Here is a 16,200-nt window from a genome sequence, read left to right on the forward strand (position 1 = left end):
ACTGGAGGAGCCAGCAGCAGAAGCAAAGGGGAAGGCGATGTTGAGTTCTCACCAACACGTAATTAATTGCTCCCATGATTGCTGCTGCAGTGTTACTCATTTCCGCGCGCTGTGCAGTGACACGGCGAGCTTGGGAAATGGCCATGATGTCAGAGATGAGAACTGCATGTCTACAGGCCACCTTGCATCTCCAGCGCCTTTTTCTTACGGAGCCACCTGCCCTCTGCCCTCTGCTGGCTAAATTCTCCCGTTCCCCTCTTCCAAATCTGAACTGTGACGGACACAAGTTGCATCTGCACAGCAGGACCAGCGCCATCAGACACATCCTACCAGGAGGGACGTGCTGGGACRCTCCTGCATCTGATCTGGGGCATTTTGTGGTGTACCATACCTTGACTCCCATGCGTTGCTTCCCACCAGACCAAGCATGTTCTGATGGGGATGAGGGACTGGTTTCTCCGTGGTGCCTGTGGGAAGCGTGCACACCCTGCGATCTCTGGTTTCTCTACAAGACAGCCCTTTTTCAGGTTATAAATAGTGCGCTCTTAGCTGACTCACTTTGCCTTCTGTACCCCGCAGGAGTCCACAGCCTCAGAACGGGTCACAGTGACGAACCTTCTCAGCAACCTCCAAGATCAAGCGTGTCCTTCAGCTCTCTGCCGTGCTCTCCCCAGAAAGCAACAAGGCTTTGCTATATGCTCCTTTCTGCTGTGAATATGCGCCTTTTTGCTGCGAATATCATTCAGGTTTGTTTTACGTGTTCTTCAAACGCTACGGATGACRCAGACCTGCCTTCCTCACCCAGCAGCACCTATTCCTGCATGGCTCAAACGCGGCACAAAAGCAGTGCTGAGCTCGTTAGAGAATTATCGGTCTGGAAACAGGCTCAAATATCATAAAAGCAGGAGCTCGGTGCCTCCTCAGTGGCGGAGATAGTGCTGTGCCACTTGCATTGTCACTTTAGAAAGGAAAGATGAAGCCCTTTTAGAAGAGACGGGTCATCTCCATGGTGCTTCTTTAAAAAACATTGTTCTTATTATTGGTAACAGAGACAACATGCAGCAATTTTTATTTTTTTAACAGAAATGCTCACAGGTGGTGAGTTATAAGGCACACAGAAAGCCTTAGCATATCTGACAGCACTTACAGTGACACAGAAAGGAAAAGAAGAGCTATTCAATGTACAGTCTGAGAGATTAAACACACGATAGGCTCCAAACATGTTTTGCTTGGGAAATTATTTTTTTCTGTATGGAATATTTTGATTCAGGGCTTTTGATCTTACTGCTCTTCCCCTACCCCAAACACCCACCCCAAAGACAAACAAGCAACGCTGTTTTTTGCAGATTGTTTATGGCAAAATGTGGCTTGTTACAAGGGACCTCTTTCAACTTGGCTTAACAGTCAAGAAGGTGAAAGTCCTCCTACTATTTAATGTACCAGTGTGAATGCAATGGACTCAACAAGTGGGAAATCACAAATGTTATTTCCTAGGGACAAAAATTATTTAATACAGATTTTACAACCATGAGTTGAGGTCAGGAAAATTGCTGGTTCCTCTATTCCCCTCACCCAGACCAAGAAATTTGGAGATACATGTGTCAGATTTATTAGCCGTTAAATAAAAGAGAAAAAAAAAAATCATTAAAAAAGGTATATCATTGCATCTTTTGCTTATTACAATGTCAACACAGGGTTAAAAACATTCCAGAGCAGAGCAAACTCCTGCAGGTGTGCTCGTTAATTAGCTGTTAATTGAGGAGGAGCAGCAGAGTATAAATAGGAAAGCCCAAAGCTCTGAGTTTTTCCTTATTCTTGCCTTTTTCTTGTGTGAGCTGAGGAGAGAATAGTGCTAATAGGGAGTGTCAGAAGACGAGCTTGAGGAAAGTGAGTTGCATTTGTGTTTTTTCTTGTTTGATAATGCATTGCATGTGAAGGTCTGAATTACAGAAATGGAAATTCTCTTCCTGGAAATCATGTCCCGGAGCAGAGTTTTCTGGAAAATAATGTTATCCTGGTTAATTTTTTCAAGGGAAAGTGTTTTCCATTTAGTAAGGGTATTGGGGAGCTAAACTTGGTGAACAGCTTATTTTTATGAGCCTCTCTTGCCACCAGCTAAACTGCTTTAAATGCAAATGTGAATTTTTATGCTAGTAAGGGATTTCCTTTATTTTTAAGGACAACAGCTTAAAACTGAATTTGTGGTAAAAGWCGGATATTTAAAAGCAAGGTTTTATAGGAAAAACTGGTAGTTTTTGCTAGACAAATTCTATTARTCTTCCAGCTGTGAGAAGAGCTGAAAGAAATTTGCTCTGGGCTTTAATGAAGAGTTTCAGTGCACAGATACATGTTGAGTGTTATGTGCTGCTCCTCTTAAAAAAAAACTATGGGAAATATTCCCTATAATGAAAAAGATAAAAGCATAAGCCAGCCTCTTTACTCTTTCTGCAGCTCTTGTTTTACTTTTTGAAGTCTGCTGTGTTTTCTGGGGTATGAGAAAGGTATTTAAAATTATCAACTGTTTGCTCAGGAGAGGAAAAATGCAAGTCCTCAGGGGCAGCTTAATAAATGGCAGAAACTTAAAGCTCAATAAGCCTGTAAAAAGGATAGCCATTAAACTACCCAGCCTCGTAGAAGCCTCTTCAGAGGAAATCCTGTTGCGCAAATTTGCTTCCTTGTTACTTCCTTTGTTTTGCTTTTTTTTCAGAAACAGTCCATTTTTTTCCAATGCTTTAAAGGACAGAGGGAGCTAAATTTTTTTTTCTTTWTTCTTTTTTTGCTCGGTGTTTCTCTTGGGTCCTTTTGATAACTCTGAGCGAGCTTGTTCCCTCAAAGGGTGTCCAATGCTTTCTGTTCCCTTGGGGAAATCTAAGTATTGAATTTTGAGTTGCTTTCTGTGACTCATGAAGTCTTCTGTGTACATGACACAAAATGGGGAAAGACCTCCTGATAAAAAGCACTGGATTATGAGAAAGCCCTTGAGCTACTCYGTCTTTTTTCCACTGGAAAGTGCGTTTTGTGTATCATGGATCTCTATACAAGTGAAGATTGCAAACATCTCTAAGGTTTGGGGTTTCTCTCTCAGGCATTGCACCTACTTAAAAATGCACAATAAGCTGCATTTCTCATGAGGTATCCAGGTTATGGAATTAGTAAAAGGTTGTGGTCTGCTGCAAAGTGACATAAATACTCAGCAAATCTGAATAAGAATTTTATTGGTAGATATTTTTATTCAACTTCTAGTGAACAAATTAATCTTTTYCTTCCTGCAAAAAAGCTCTGTATATGGTGCAAAAGAAGGCAAGTTTCATGGAATTTATATATTTTGAATCTTTTATTTAAAATTATTCTGGAGAATCCTTTTTTCTCTGAATGGCATTTGACATTGTGTATAACTTTTTATACTTTAGGCCTGCTGTAGAATGTAAATTTTCCTTGGATCACATTTTAATTCACCTTTTCAAGAGCTAGAAACTTGTTTCTTTAATGAAGGCTTAGATTTCAGAGTAGAAATGCAGCTTTTTATCTTGTCATCTGYTTCAAGCCCTAGTTATGCCAAGAGATTCTACCCTTTCTACTATATTTCAGCAGTAATTAATGGGGTGAGGCATGATGCTTAGGCAAACATCTTTCCATTCCTTATCCTGATAAATCTTTAATGATATACTTTTAGTCATGACATCTGCTGTTTAATGGATGACTCAGTGGATGGGGGAACAGGTGTTCCCCCCCCAATTCGGCACCCCATGTGTTCTCATGGAGCCATTGGCCTTTTCTAGGCAGGGGACTCGATCTTGAAGGTCTTTTCCAACCATCATTTTATGATTTTTGGGCCCTTCTTTGTCTCCTGCCTCCATGCTGCACCCACCCTCCGCAACTCCTCCTGGGGCGTCTCTGTCGCCAAGCAACGCTCAAAATGGCCGCGCCCGCGCGGTGCGCGCTGGGAGTTGTAGTGCTACTACTAGCCGTTTCTCCCCTCGCCTTCAGGTCCTGAACTCTCTTTCCCAGAAGGCACCGCAGGCGGGCGGCGCTGTCCAACGCGCTCCGCTTGCGGGCTGAGGAAGGGGGTTTACCTGCGGGGAGGAGGGCGCAGGTAGGGMGATGCGCGAGGCCTGCTGGGACTTGTAGTTCTCGCCGCCGGCCTGTTGCCTGGAGCCCGAAGCGCGGCGGCCTGGAGAGAACTACAAGTCCCGTCGTGAGGCGGGGCGCCGCGGGCAGCGCGCCGCCTGAGGGCGGGGGGTACGAAAGGGAACCTGCCGCGGGCGCCGCCGGGGGCCGTTTCCTCAGGTGAGGAGGCCGCGGGCGGCGGCGGCTTCGTGAGGCCTGTAGCCAAGGGGCGACGCGGGGGTGGCGGGGGGCGAGTCCCGGGAGGAAAACGCCCCGTCCCGGCGCCGGGGGCGGCGGCGGCCGCAGGCTGTGGGGAGACGGTGCCCTTTCCTCCCTCGGCTCATCCGAGGCTCCCGGTTCCTTGCACGTTTTAAGCGGTTTCTGCTGTTTTCTTTCTTTCCCCCTATTTGCAACTTATTCGCCGTGGAGAAAGAGGTGATTAAAAACTGGTTACCCCCTCCCCGATAAGCTGCAGTGCAGTCTGGCCACCTGGAACTTGTTTTGGGGTTAAATTCCAAAGGAAAAACAACTAATCCAGGCTTGTGCTGCCGGGCCTGTGCCTGGATGGAGTTTCCAGCCCATCTTTCCTTGGGCACCCGAATTGTGCCAGTCTGAGCTTCAGTCCCAGGCACGTTCCACGTACATAGCTGATTTTTAAGCAAATCTTACCTTAGAGCAAGTCTTTTAATTGCCTCGAATGTGTGGTGTGTCTTTTTAATTGCTGCTTGGTGCCCTTTTTTCAAACTAATCATTCCGTGATGGTGCCAGGAGGAGCAGTTCTTATCTYGGCTTTCTGTTAAAGCTGGAAAAACGAGTCCCGCTTCTGCTTTGCTTTATAAAGGTTTGTTTTAAACACAGCCCACACCTATTCTTCTGCTTGCAGACTCATCACCGGGGAACACTGGAGAATGAGTCAATGAGAAATTAGTAGTAAACCACATAGGAGAAGTGTTCAGCTCTCAGGAAGGTGCAATATTGCGCGCTGGTAAGTGAGAGTTGAGGCCTCGACAAGCGTGTGGTTTGTGGAGCAGCATCTTGTCTCTTCCAATCTCGTTATTTGTCATGATTAATTCAAGGCCCGTCAGAGCTGAGAAACCCTGTGGCAGAATGAGGGCGATACCCTTTCAAAAGAAGTGAATGGCAAAACTACCACTGCAATGTTTCTATTTGTGTATTGTAGCCCTGGCAAGGGATTTGAGATTTGTTTGGTGTGGAATCCCTTTTTTTGAGTTAAAATAGCTCTGTTTTCAAAACTGTGCTGGCATCTACAGCGTAAGTACTTTCTAATTTGGACTTTGGTTTGTGTGTGGCATTATGATGCTCTTAATCTGAAGGGAAAAATGCTGCCAAACATAAATAAAGCATATTTTATGTGCAGCTGTAGTTTTCTTTTTAAACTTGTAAASTTGTTTTCATGTACGACTTGCTCTGATCAGAACTTTGGTTACCTCATTCCGCGGYGTTGTAAAGGAGGCTGTAGATAAGACCCTTTCCTTTTTAAAGTTAAAATTACAACACAATATATGGTTCAGTTTGGCAATAAAAAAAGTTATGTTTTGCTTGTGGTTGGCAAGCTGTAAAACAAATGGTCTTTTTTCCATGTTTTGGTTAGGAGAGGCCAATCCATAGTACAAATCCCTCCTTGCTGGTCTGTTTGGTGCTTTGTCCTTTGATTTCCAAGCCAAAAAAACCCTTTTAGCCCATTGAGCTCTAGCGCAACCCAGCTTTGAGCACTGCATGTGCAGAAACAGAGGTTGCGTGTTCTAATCCTCCTCTCATGGGCATTACCTTAAATGAAAATATAAATATAGTCTTCCATGTGTGAATTCATGTCTTTCTGCCTCCTTCAGATGGATAGTATTTTATATATTATGTTATTGGTCTCTGATTTTCATCATCTGAAAGATAATTGAGCAGGATATCGTAGGGTGGCTTGGGTAATAAATGTAAATTAATGTAATATGCTRTTTAGTAGTTTGCAAGTTTTAAGTTTGTTCACCTCTCCTTTGATTTTCCTGCACTTAAAACTGGTCCAAACAAAATATGTATTTAAAAAAAAAAGAAAATAGAAATAAAATATATTGAGTCTCTGATTTGAGGACAGTTAGCTCTTGTGTCCTATTTCTGCTGGAACAGCCGCAGGGCGTTCTGGTTTGCTGCAATCACTAGTGGCTGTGAACAAATATCTGTCCTCAGATGTAATGCTCTTGTTGATTAGTAATTTAATTTGTTTCAGAAGTGGAAAGGCAGCTGATGTCGAGCTTATGGGGTTTGGCTATTTACATTTACAAAGGATGACTGGGAATTTTGGCAGTGGCTGGTTTCACAAATCTTTTTGTTTATTTAGCATGACTTGTTCCTGAATACAGGTATTTTTCTACACAACAAGAATATACTACTTTAAACAAATTGCATTTCTTTTCCCAGCATTTACAGTTATTATAATCAAATATTGACAGAATTTGTGCATAGTGTCCAAAGTGATGAAGTTTATCCATAAATGACTTTACCGACAGTGAGTGTTTTCCTTAGAGGAAACTTTTTCTCAACCAAGAAGCAAAATCCCATTTTTGAAAATGGGACGTGGAAAACTGATAGGTGGCAAGACGAGCTGTGAATGTGTTTTAAAATACATCCATCCATATGCACATTCTTGAGGTTGTTTGAATGTTGATTTTTGCTGCACTGCTTTGAAAAAACCCTAAAATTCTAAAGGTTACTAAACCCTTAGTACGAAGRCATAAAGAGGAAGAAAACKTCACTGAAGAAAATTGCACCCATGTAATTAGCACAAAATTCTTCATAACATTTATACAAGCACTTGCATAATAAGATATACAGACAGAAAGCTCTGTCCAGCTAAGTGCAATGCCTCCATTTGCAGCCACTTAAGTCATAAATAACTTCTATTTTGCTTATATTTGCAGGAGAAAGTGGTGCCATCAAAGCTACAGTCCAGGAGTTCTTGGCTTCTGAGGCTGTGCATTGTGCTATAGAAAAATTATCTCTCCGTCTGCCAGATGTCATCACCTTTGTATTAGAACAGATGTTTGCATTGGAGATATCTTCCCACCCCACACATTGCTGAAAAATAACACCTTGATGTTTTTCGGGCAGTAATTTGTGAAGCTAATTGTGGGTTAGGAATGTACTTTTTTTGTCCTTCTAAAACATTTCTCAAAGCTGATCTTTCCACTCCCATTTTTGGCCATGCTTTTCAGCATCAGCCTTGCTGCAGGCCCATACGTATGTAAATGGGAACCAATGAAATTATGGATCATCAACTTGATGACTTGACATGCACTGTTAGGTTTAAATCAAAATAGAGTGTGACAGTGATCTGCTTCTGCTCTGCCCAGATCTTCAGCTGTAGCAATTACCTATAGCACTAAGTGGAGTTTGGTTTTCAAAACTTCCAGCCCTTGGTCTTAGAGCTGTCTGAGCAGCAGAAGACAATTTTCGCTACCAAGCTGAACTAATTATATTTTGAAGTTGAGGCAACAGGATATGTGTCAGTGACTTCAGAAACTGAATATCATTGATCACACCATTGATTTCTAGTTTTTCTTCAACAAGCAACTTACCAGGGGTTATGCTACATATTTTACAGTAACTTAAAACTCATCGCTGTTTTTATTATAAAAATAAAAGTAACATTTCTGTTTATGAAAGCCACTGACAGTTTTCCCATACAGCTTGCAGGCTTCCTTTATAACAATTTCCTCTTACTAAGCCTCAGTTAAAGGGTGTTGGCTGTTCCCATGTTTTATTTATAATATGAGAGACTGTTTTTCTAAAGCTGCCAGGCTGCATGTAAAGTAGCTGGAGAAAGTGGATGTGGATTTCAACAACATCGACAAGGAGACGGGTCTCCTACATATTACAGTGTTGATATTGGAAGTGTCTGGACAATGCGAATGGATGAAAGAAATGTGTTTTTTCAAAGCAATTTAATAAATTGCTTTGGATTATTTGAATGGTTATATGGGGGGAAAAGAGTGTGTGTTTTGGGGGTAGGGGAGAGCTTGAGGTGTGTAACAGCCTGTATTCTCTTCTAGACTGATAAGAACTGTTTTCAGACAATTAAGAGGTCTTGCTATTACCAGGCTGACTTCATTAATGCCTCATAACTATGTTATGGGAAAACTTAATTGCAGTATTGTCTTTTCAGAGTGCCTTGCTCTCTGTGCTGATGCAAATCCATCCCAGCTCAATGCTGCAGCCCGAGGAGTAACCGCKGGAGCCTTATCAGCTTCGGTGCCAGGCAGTGACTGTTCTCTTGCAATCGCATTGATTTCTAGCTCCTGGGTGTGGAATAGCCCCTGCATCGCCCTGCTTGGARCACGCTGATAAGGCTCGCTGTTTCTTAGCAACTACAGGCTGCCATTGCCAGAAACCTGCCCCTCTGCAGCTGGAGGGAAAATTCTGAATGTCTCACGTTTGTACCTTTAAGCGAGGTAAGTCATTCCCCTTTGGCATACTTAATTAGAGGCATTTGCAGTTCAAATAAAACAAATGTTTTGGCAGAAGTTTCTTTGCARAGGGTAAGCCTAATTTCTCTGTCATTAATAAGCCCTTCTGATTTCTTTCCCTCTTTAGACCTCTGTCATCCCTGGGCATGGAGGTGCCATATGTCCTTCTCTTAACTAAATTTGTGGCAGAAGTTGCCAGCAAATCTACTGAGAGTTTGGTAGGTGCTTCTTGCTTTATGATGCTAAGTACTCTGAAAACCAGTGTCAGATTTTTCCCCTTCATAACTGCAATTTATAGAAGGCTTTCTGATTCAAGGGGAAAAAATAAACACAAGTTCCTACAAGTATTATCTGTAGTTACACTTTATTCTTCTGTATTCTCTGTTAGTTGTTCCTGAATTATTTTAGTGAAGCCAAGAACTTTGGGGAATGTATTGTAACTCATTTTTTTTAGGTTTCGGAGACAGAATGTTGTGTGGATGTGTGGGATACAAACAGTTCCTGCCCTGTAACCAACCAGTGCAGTCCAGGTATAGTGTATCATTGTTCAATGAAATTTCAGATTGTTTTTGATAGCTAGCACCAAAATACAGCACCCGATTATGTGCTATGGAGGGAAAAAACTTAATTGGTGCATGTGAATGCTGAGGTCTTTATTCCTCTAAATGCACACAAGTATTGCCAGTTATGAGTCATAAAAGTTGCCCGTGCATGAATAGCAGAATAGACTTTTATCACTAAGCTGGTTTTTTGTTTCTTTTGTGTTTTTTTTCTTGCCTTTTTATTTAGTGCATTTGGGTTAGGTAAAAGCTAGTGCATATAATAGGCATGACGGGAAAATAAAGTGTACCTAATAGAGCAGTAAGAATAGCTTCAGTGAAACAGTGAACTTGCTGTTTTCAGTTCTGTCTTATTCTTGTGCAGGTTGTTACAGGCGRTGGAATGAGGATGGTAGTAGTAGCTGCATTAAATGCAAAAATGAAACTCTTCCTGTTGCACCTGTTTACAATCTGACTGATTGCAGAAATAGTAAGTTTTTACCASCTCTTTATCTCCATGGGAGTCTTTTGGTAGTGAGATCTCCTCTTGAATACATAGTCTAGTAAAGACTGCATTTTGAAGTAGTAGTTGAATATTTCAGAATCTCTTTTCCATCTTTACAAAATCATGCAAATATAAACACTGAATTTCCAGAATGCTTTGGTCTCTGCTTTTAGAAAAGGGCACTTGCTAGGGACTTCAGGGCACAAGCAGCTCATCATGTACTTGAGTTCACTGGAAAATATATAATTTTGTATGTGAATTTTTTTATTTGTCAGTTAAGTACATGTGCTTGCTTTCAAGTAAGAAATTTGATGCAACTTTCTGGAACACATCAATTGATAGTTTTTTTCTGGACAAATCATGGTGTCTGCTTTTCTGAAATTGAAAAAGTAATATTAAGTTCTCAAATGCTCAGTAATGGTAATACTTTGCTTTAAAAACTTATTACAGCTGGTATCAGAGGAATGAATTTTCAAATGAATATAAGCACCGTAACTCCCTTCATACAGAATATAGGTAAGTAAATAGAAATGAAATATATAATGGGTGGATAACAGCCATTTTTACTTGTTTTGCTCAGCAAGAATCTTTTGCAAGTTGTAAAGAAAGGCACTTACCTTAAAAATTTACTTGGTATTTTTTTGTTTGGTACCACTTCATGAGGTACTTTTGTYCTGTTATACTTGTTTTGAAGTGATTTCTTGCCCCAGTCCTGGGGTTTCAGAAATAGTCAGCTTGATTTTTTTGAACCTTATACAGCAAGAGTTTTGTTCTTATGGARTGAGACAACACTACACACCCGTTACATGACTGAAATCTGATTAGCCTTTCTATAGATAGGTTTTTTATCACTGCTGACCAGTCACTTAATCTCTYGAAAAATATTTGCTTGACACAGGTAGCTAATACCATCTAAATAATCTCCATTTGTATCATTGTACACTTCAGCTGGAGTTAGAATGCAGAATGAGGTGACACAGAGCAAGTGTTTTAACACCACTCCCCTTAATAGAAGGCTATAGAGCCAAGCTGAAGTTTGGTACTGCTGATCCCTTTSAAACATTTGTCTTGTCATCTGCATACACTTGAGCTGGAGCATGTCTTGCTGCTCAGACTGTGAACTTCTCAAGAAGAGCTTGTTAGAAAAATCTGTTGTTTTGGTTTGTCTGTAATGAGATTATAAACATCTTCTGTTTCTTAAAATACTTGCTATTTTTGTTTCTGCTGGCACTGATCTTGAAAGTTCTATAAAAAGGGGATGAGATTCCCAGTTGACAAAAGTATTTTCTGTGATTTTTACAGGGGGCCCAGAAGTGGCAGCCTCCCTCATTGTGGGAACATTTTTCATCAGTTTATTCCTGATTCTGTCTGTTGCTTCTTTCTTCTACCTCAAACGTGCCAATAAACTTCCTAATGTTTTCTACAGAAGAAACAAAGGTAAAATACCTCCAAGTAATTGTCTGTTCCACCTGTAAAGTTTTGACCTTTGAGCTTCAAACAAAAAGCCCTGGTGCCTTTTACATACAACACATTTTAATAGAATTTAATAATCCCCATTTATTTCAAGGACATTGCTTGTGACAAAACCTTTTTCTATTAATAGAACTATTCTGTTGTACATATGTTTATAGAAAGCTAGCAGTTCTAATCTTCTGAACTAATGATGATTAGTCTCTTTCTCTCTTTTAGCATCTGTTCTCCAGCCTAGTGAAACAGTAAGTAAAATCTATCTTCTTAATATAAATAAGCATAAACTGCCTAGTGTGCAATAACTTATTTTTAACTATTCATGGTAGAGCTACCTAATCTGATGTGTGAAACTGAAATAAAACCATGTCTTTGGGTTCTTTGTCCAAATGGAGAAAAGCAAAAAAGATGAATAATGACCATGTGGATTCTCTTGAGCTAGATTATCCAAGAAAGACTATTTGCACACTAAGAATTATTGGAACATAAAATGCACCTATATTGTTTTAAAATCTCAAGAGACTGAGAACAAAAGGTACATTGTTTGACTTGATCATTCTTCTGTTATGCAGGCATCCATGATACCTCCCCCTGCCTCTTCAGGTGAGGAACTGTTCTCTGGGGCGTTTTGCTGCAAATATTTTCTCTATTAGATTCTCTTTTTGGCATCTCATTATTGCAGGCAGGAAAACTATCCCAAAATGGGTATGCTAAGAATATACAGCAAGCCAAAACAATTATCTGTGAAGCCTGGTATAGAACTGTGTAATCTCTTGAGGGGCCAGAAATCCAATGAAATCTGTCCAGTTCTTGATAGGATTTATTGCTTTAATTAAGACATAGAGGATAAGCAGTTTGTGTTAAAGTTTGTCATTGCTAGTTAGGATAGAGAAAATTTACAGGATTAAGATAGGATAGAGAAAGCTAAGAAAACTTGCTTGGAATATTTTTACAAGTGCTGAGTAAGTTGGTTCAGGCTCACTGATATGAAGCCTATCAAGTGTCTAGAAACAACACACTAAACAATATTCAGCACTGTGCGTTACGTGGGCTGTTTGTAGGTGGCTAGGTGGGTTTTAATAAGCATTTAAACGCAGGTGGAAATTTAGTTCTTGGAGAACACTTCACCTAATCAGCTTTGCTTAATTTTCTTCCATAGATCTTCATAGTTTCTATAAATGAATGTATTTGAGAAGTATAAAATTTGCTGCTTGCRAATTGTTGCTTGAGGTGTTGTATAATAAATTAATGATAAAGGCATGGTTATGAACCTATGTTTATATGTTAATGATGTCTCTGCCAACCATTGCAGTTCGGAAGCCACGATACATCCGAAGGGAAAGGTCACTAGTGACATCTGCAACCTCTGCTATCATCTCTTCTGGAGAAACGAGGGTCAGCAATGTTTAGCCTTCATTCTTAACTGAGGACTGTGTTGAAGAAATGTTCTAAATCCACTGAAGTGCCAGGAAAACATCACAAGCAGCTGACCTAAATGCAYGCCAAATGACAGCATTGAGGGGTTTGTGCCAAATATTAATAGAGAAATGAACTCGTGTAAAGATGCATCCAGTTCTGTGAACTGCTTTGGTGGGCTTGAAGTGCACTATTCCAGCTCTGTGGTTTGGTTTGTCTCCTACAGATGCTGTGTTTTGAAATCTGTAAAGTATCTGCCCTTGGTTTCAGTTTGGGCAAGCTTTTCCTCCTGTGTTGTGCCACGTTCTCTGTCCTCAGAGCCGAATGTCTTGGCGCTGCAGATCAGCACAAAATGTTGGAGTTTCTCAAGGGTGTGGGCTTCTTYGAATGGCCCCACTGTAAGTGTTAACACTAAGTGCCACTGCTTTAAYGTTGTAGGAGAACATAATACTTAAAATGCAGTATTCTTTTGATGCAAAAACTGATGCCTCTTGGAGTATCAGCATCAGCCTCTGATACTGAGTGCCCTTGTTTTTTAACCATCCAGATACTGTTCTCATCACTCTTGAAGGCTGTGATCGGTGTGGATCTGACCCAAAGTGTGTGAATTTGCTGGATAGCTTTTCCAATGGTTTCAGCTTGGTCCCTGAATTAAAAAGCCATTTTTTATGGTTTTGTAATGGATAGGCTGCTATGTCTGCTGTGTGTAGATGGTCTTCAGTAGCTTATTTTCYTCAAAGCAGCTCAAGGGAAATCAAACTTCCTGGAGGATAGCTGTGCATCTTCTAGATATGTCAGTGAGTGTGAACTGAGAAGATCAGGTGAATTCCTGCTGATGCAATAAGGGTTTTTTTTAGCCAAGCTCTTTATTAACATGCCTGACATCTCAGGTGGTTGACCTCACTCTTCTTATGGCAATGGTGCAGTGCACTTGACCTGGAAACTAGGTAGCTGTAATTAATATTTTTTTTTGCTTAGGTTGTCTTTGAACCAAGCTGTGTTTTGGTGGGGTTGCCTATTGCCACATGAGCCCTTATATGATCATGATGAGCACACTGGTATAGGCCTGAGAGTGGGAAATAAGTGGAAATTTGAAGCTGCTGAATCAGTTGAAGTGTTACTGTCACCACATGTGAAATTATTTCTRAGTGTTCCATTCTGTCTGTGGTGTTCTTGCCTGTTTTGATTTATCTCCTACGTTGTGGCGCTGTACTCCTACAATGACTGGCTTTGTGGCTGTTCATCGCCAGCCACTGACATGAATGTAATGATCACAAATGATTCACCCTGTCAGCAGATGTGAACGCATCTGTCTTGAGCTGATGCCCCTATGGAGTGGGCAGAGATGTCGATTCTCTTCTCCCTGTGGTTACAGGCTCAATAAAAGCAGTAGGATCAGAATTGGTATAGGAAGGGATATGTTCATCTTATCCAATAGAGCTATTTTTAAGCAAGCTTCAGTGTAGCTGTAATTATTTTTACCTCCTAAGAAGGAATGAGATCTCTTGCAGTATCCAGGCAAGCCGGGGCAAAGACTAGGGATGAGGGACGCACCATGAAGACGCAAGGGCTACTGACTTGAAAATAACCCTGAGTTGCTCTATGGAGAATACTTAAGATTGCCTTTTTATGACATTGAGAAGCAAAATTTGTTCTGGTGGACCAAACTAAGCACAGCAGACAACTCCATTTGAGACATTTCACTCTTTTTGATATGATATATACTTCATATGTTCCCTGTTCAGGAGGCTGCAGTTTTGTCTCAGTCATCTTGATGTCTTTTTATCTCTGTGCTGTTGAGATTTTCCACAGGTAGAAATTTATCTGGAGGCAGTAGGTTTTTCCTGAACTTAGTTGCTGAATATTTCCTAACCTTTAAGGAAAAGGAGTAACTATGCAAATAATATAATGCCAAGAAACTGCACCTTTTAAAGCAGGGAGTTGCTGCTTGTGAATCTGTCAGTGATGCATCTTGGAATTACATCGTTGCTAACCTGTTTTTTCTATCCACAAGTTGAAGGAGCATTTGTGCCACTCTTGTACTGGGACTTAAATATCTCAAACTACTGTTACATGTATATATATCTGTCCAAACCCTATCTGACCCTCAAGTGGGTATTGTAATGTAGTTCAGTGTCAAATGTGTAATGCTCTAACTCCCTCCGTGCAGACAATTTTTTTCCAGAATACTAATCTTCTTCCCAATTCTTTTTTCTCCTCTAGAAAAGTCTCTTAAATGCAGATATTTTTACTTATTCTTTTCCAAGAATGTTCAGGTTTGTTTATTGTTCTTTGACACAATGGACTGCTGGTCTGAACAGTTTTTGGTTTATTTGCACTGGCAACTTAAATACATAATGTGGCGTTTTGGTTCTGACCCTCCAAAATAGCAACGTTTAGAAAGAGGCTTGAATAAGCCCTTAGCTCTGAACTAAATAACATAACTCCAAAACAAGGGATTGATATGTAATGTATTTGTGTATTTTTAAATTATGCYAAAATAAACATCTTTGAGCTTTTTTAACCACTGTGGAGGCCTTGCACGTCATTTCTTTTCAAGCAGAGAATGAAGGGAGCAGTGTGAGCACTCAAACCAAGGCAYCTTTTCAGTGCAGGAGGTACCTCCAACACTTTGAGGAAGGAGTCTGCTGGGCCAGCAGCAATTAGGTGCCTGGTGAGATTGGTGGCCCAGGTGATGCTGGTCCCCAAGGGCTTCAGGTGGGAGAAGGTTCCTTGGGCAGGACACCATAACAGCAGAGCATGAAGGAACCAGGTAAAACAGCACTTTTGCACATGCAGAGGGTTGTGGCCTCTAAGGGTGGCACTGGACTTGSTGGCCTGGTGTGTTTGTGTCACTGGGCCATGGAATCCTGCTTTCCTGGGAGCAGAGATCCTAGAAACTTGCTGGGGGGTTGGAAAGCACCTTCTGCTGGTTGGCTCCTCAAGGTTAGCTCAATTGTTCAGGTTCTGCTGCCATATGAAGGTGGTAAAAGACAAGACCTAATGGGAAGTGTGTGGCAGCTTTCATCAGCTGGTGCRCCTGAAGCTGTTTGATATGAATATTGTGAAATTTGGGACTACATTCTTGCCTTTGGACAAGGGTTAGGCAGTCTAACATGTAAAGATTCACTCTTTTCCCTCTTGTCAGAGATACCAGAGTGCACCAGAGCGCCGCACTCGGGGCAACAGTCTGCAGTGAGCGGAGCACGTTGCCTTCCCGCATAGGGCTGCGAGGTGAGCAGAGGGCTAGCTCTGCAATGAGAGCCGAACACTCCACGCTTTCCTCATTGACCTGCAACAGGTAACTCGCAGAAAAGCAGAATTATTTCCAGAGATGCTGGAGAACCTGCTAAGGSTTGGGAAATCCTCTATGCAATGTGTGTGAGATGTGGTATCCAGGCTCCTGAGCTCAGTGTGGGAAAGTGGAATGTGAATATGGAATTCAAGTACCACTTAAACTTGGGGATTGAGAAATAATAAAAGGGAACAGCTTGAAATATAAATGCTTATGAGTGTCGTTTTGCCTCTGCTCAGGTTATGAGCTCGTTTCTCTGCTCTCTTCAGTGTACCCRTGTGCTGCTGTAACAGCAAAATGATGCTGAAATACTGGTGAGGAATGAGGGAACAGTAAGAACTATTTATCTAAGTAGCTGCTTTGATGCTGGCTAAAAAAGGTACTAGGACAACAATAAAC

At 41.2% G+C, this 16,200-nt stretch overlaps 1 protein-coding gene across 3 annotated transcripts; it reads left to right on the forward strand.

Moving 5' to 3' along the window:
- The first annotated feature begins 1,815 nt into the window (after positions 1–1,815).
- On the forward strand, positions 1,816–14,975 carry CUNH1orf159 (chromosome unknown C1orf159 homolog). 3 transcript variants are annotated; one of them, XM_026051044.1, is made up of 11 exons: positions 1,816–1,887; positions 4,991–5,092; positions 8,279–8,564; positions 8,707–8,797; positions 9,034–9,109; positions 9,504–9,608; positions 10,074–10,139; positions 10,926–11,060; positions 11,313–11,338; positions 11,663–11,693; positions 12,403–14,975. In XM_026051044.1, the coding sequence occupies exons 4-11, from the start codon at positions 8,726–8,728 to the stop codon at positions 12,498–12,500; spliced, it is 609 nt and encodes a 202-aa protein (XP_025906829.1). In that variant the 5' UTR covers positions 1,816–1,887; positions 4,991–5,092; positions 8,279–8,564; positions 8,707–8,725; the 3' UTR covers positions 12,501–14,975. The 3 variants fall into 3 exon arrangements, with proteins under 3 accessions (XP_025906829.1, XP_025906831.1, XP_025906830.1); XM_026051046.1 differs by lacking the exon at positions 4,991–5,092 and having other exon boundaries at positions 8,409–8,564; XM_026051045.1 differs by lacking the exons at positions 1,816–1,887; positions 4,991–5,092 and having other exon boundaries at positions 8,079–8,564.
- Positions 14,976–16,200: the final 1,225 nt, after the last annotated feature.

The sequence above is a fragment of the Nothoprocta perdicaria genome, unplaced genomic scaffold (assembly GCF_003342845.1).
Source record: "Nothoprocta perdicaria isolate Ctin4 unplaced genomic scaffold, notPer1 scaffold_72, whole genome shotgun sequence".
Taxonomy (NCBI): domain Eukaryota; kingdom Metazoa; phylum Chordata; class Aves; order Tinamiformes; family Tinamidae; genus Nothoprocta; species Nothoprocta perdicaria.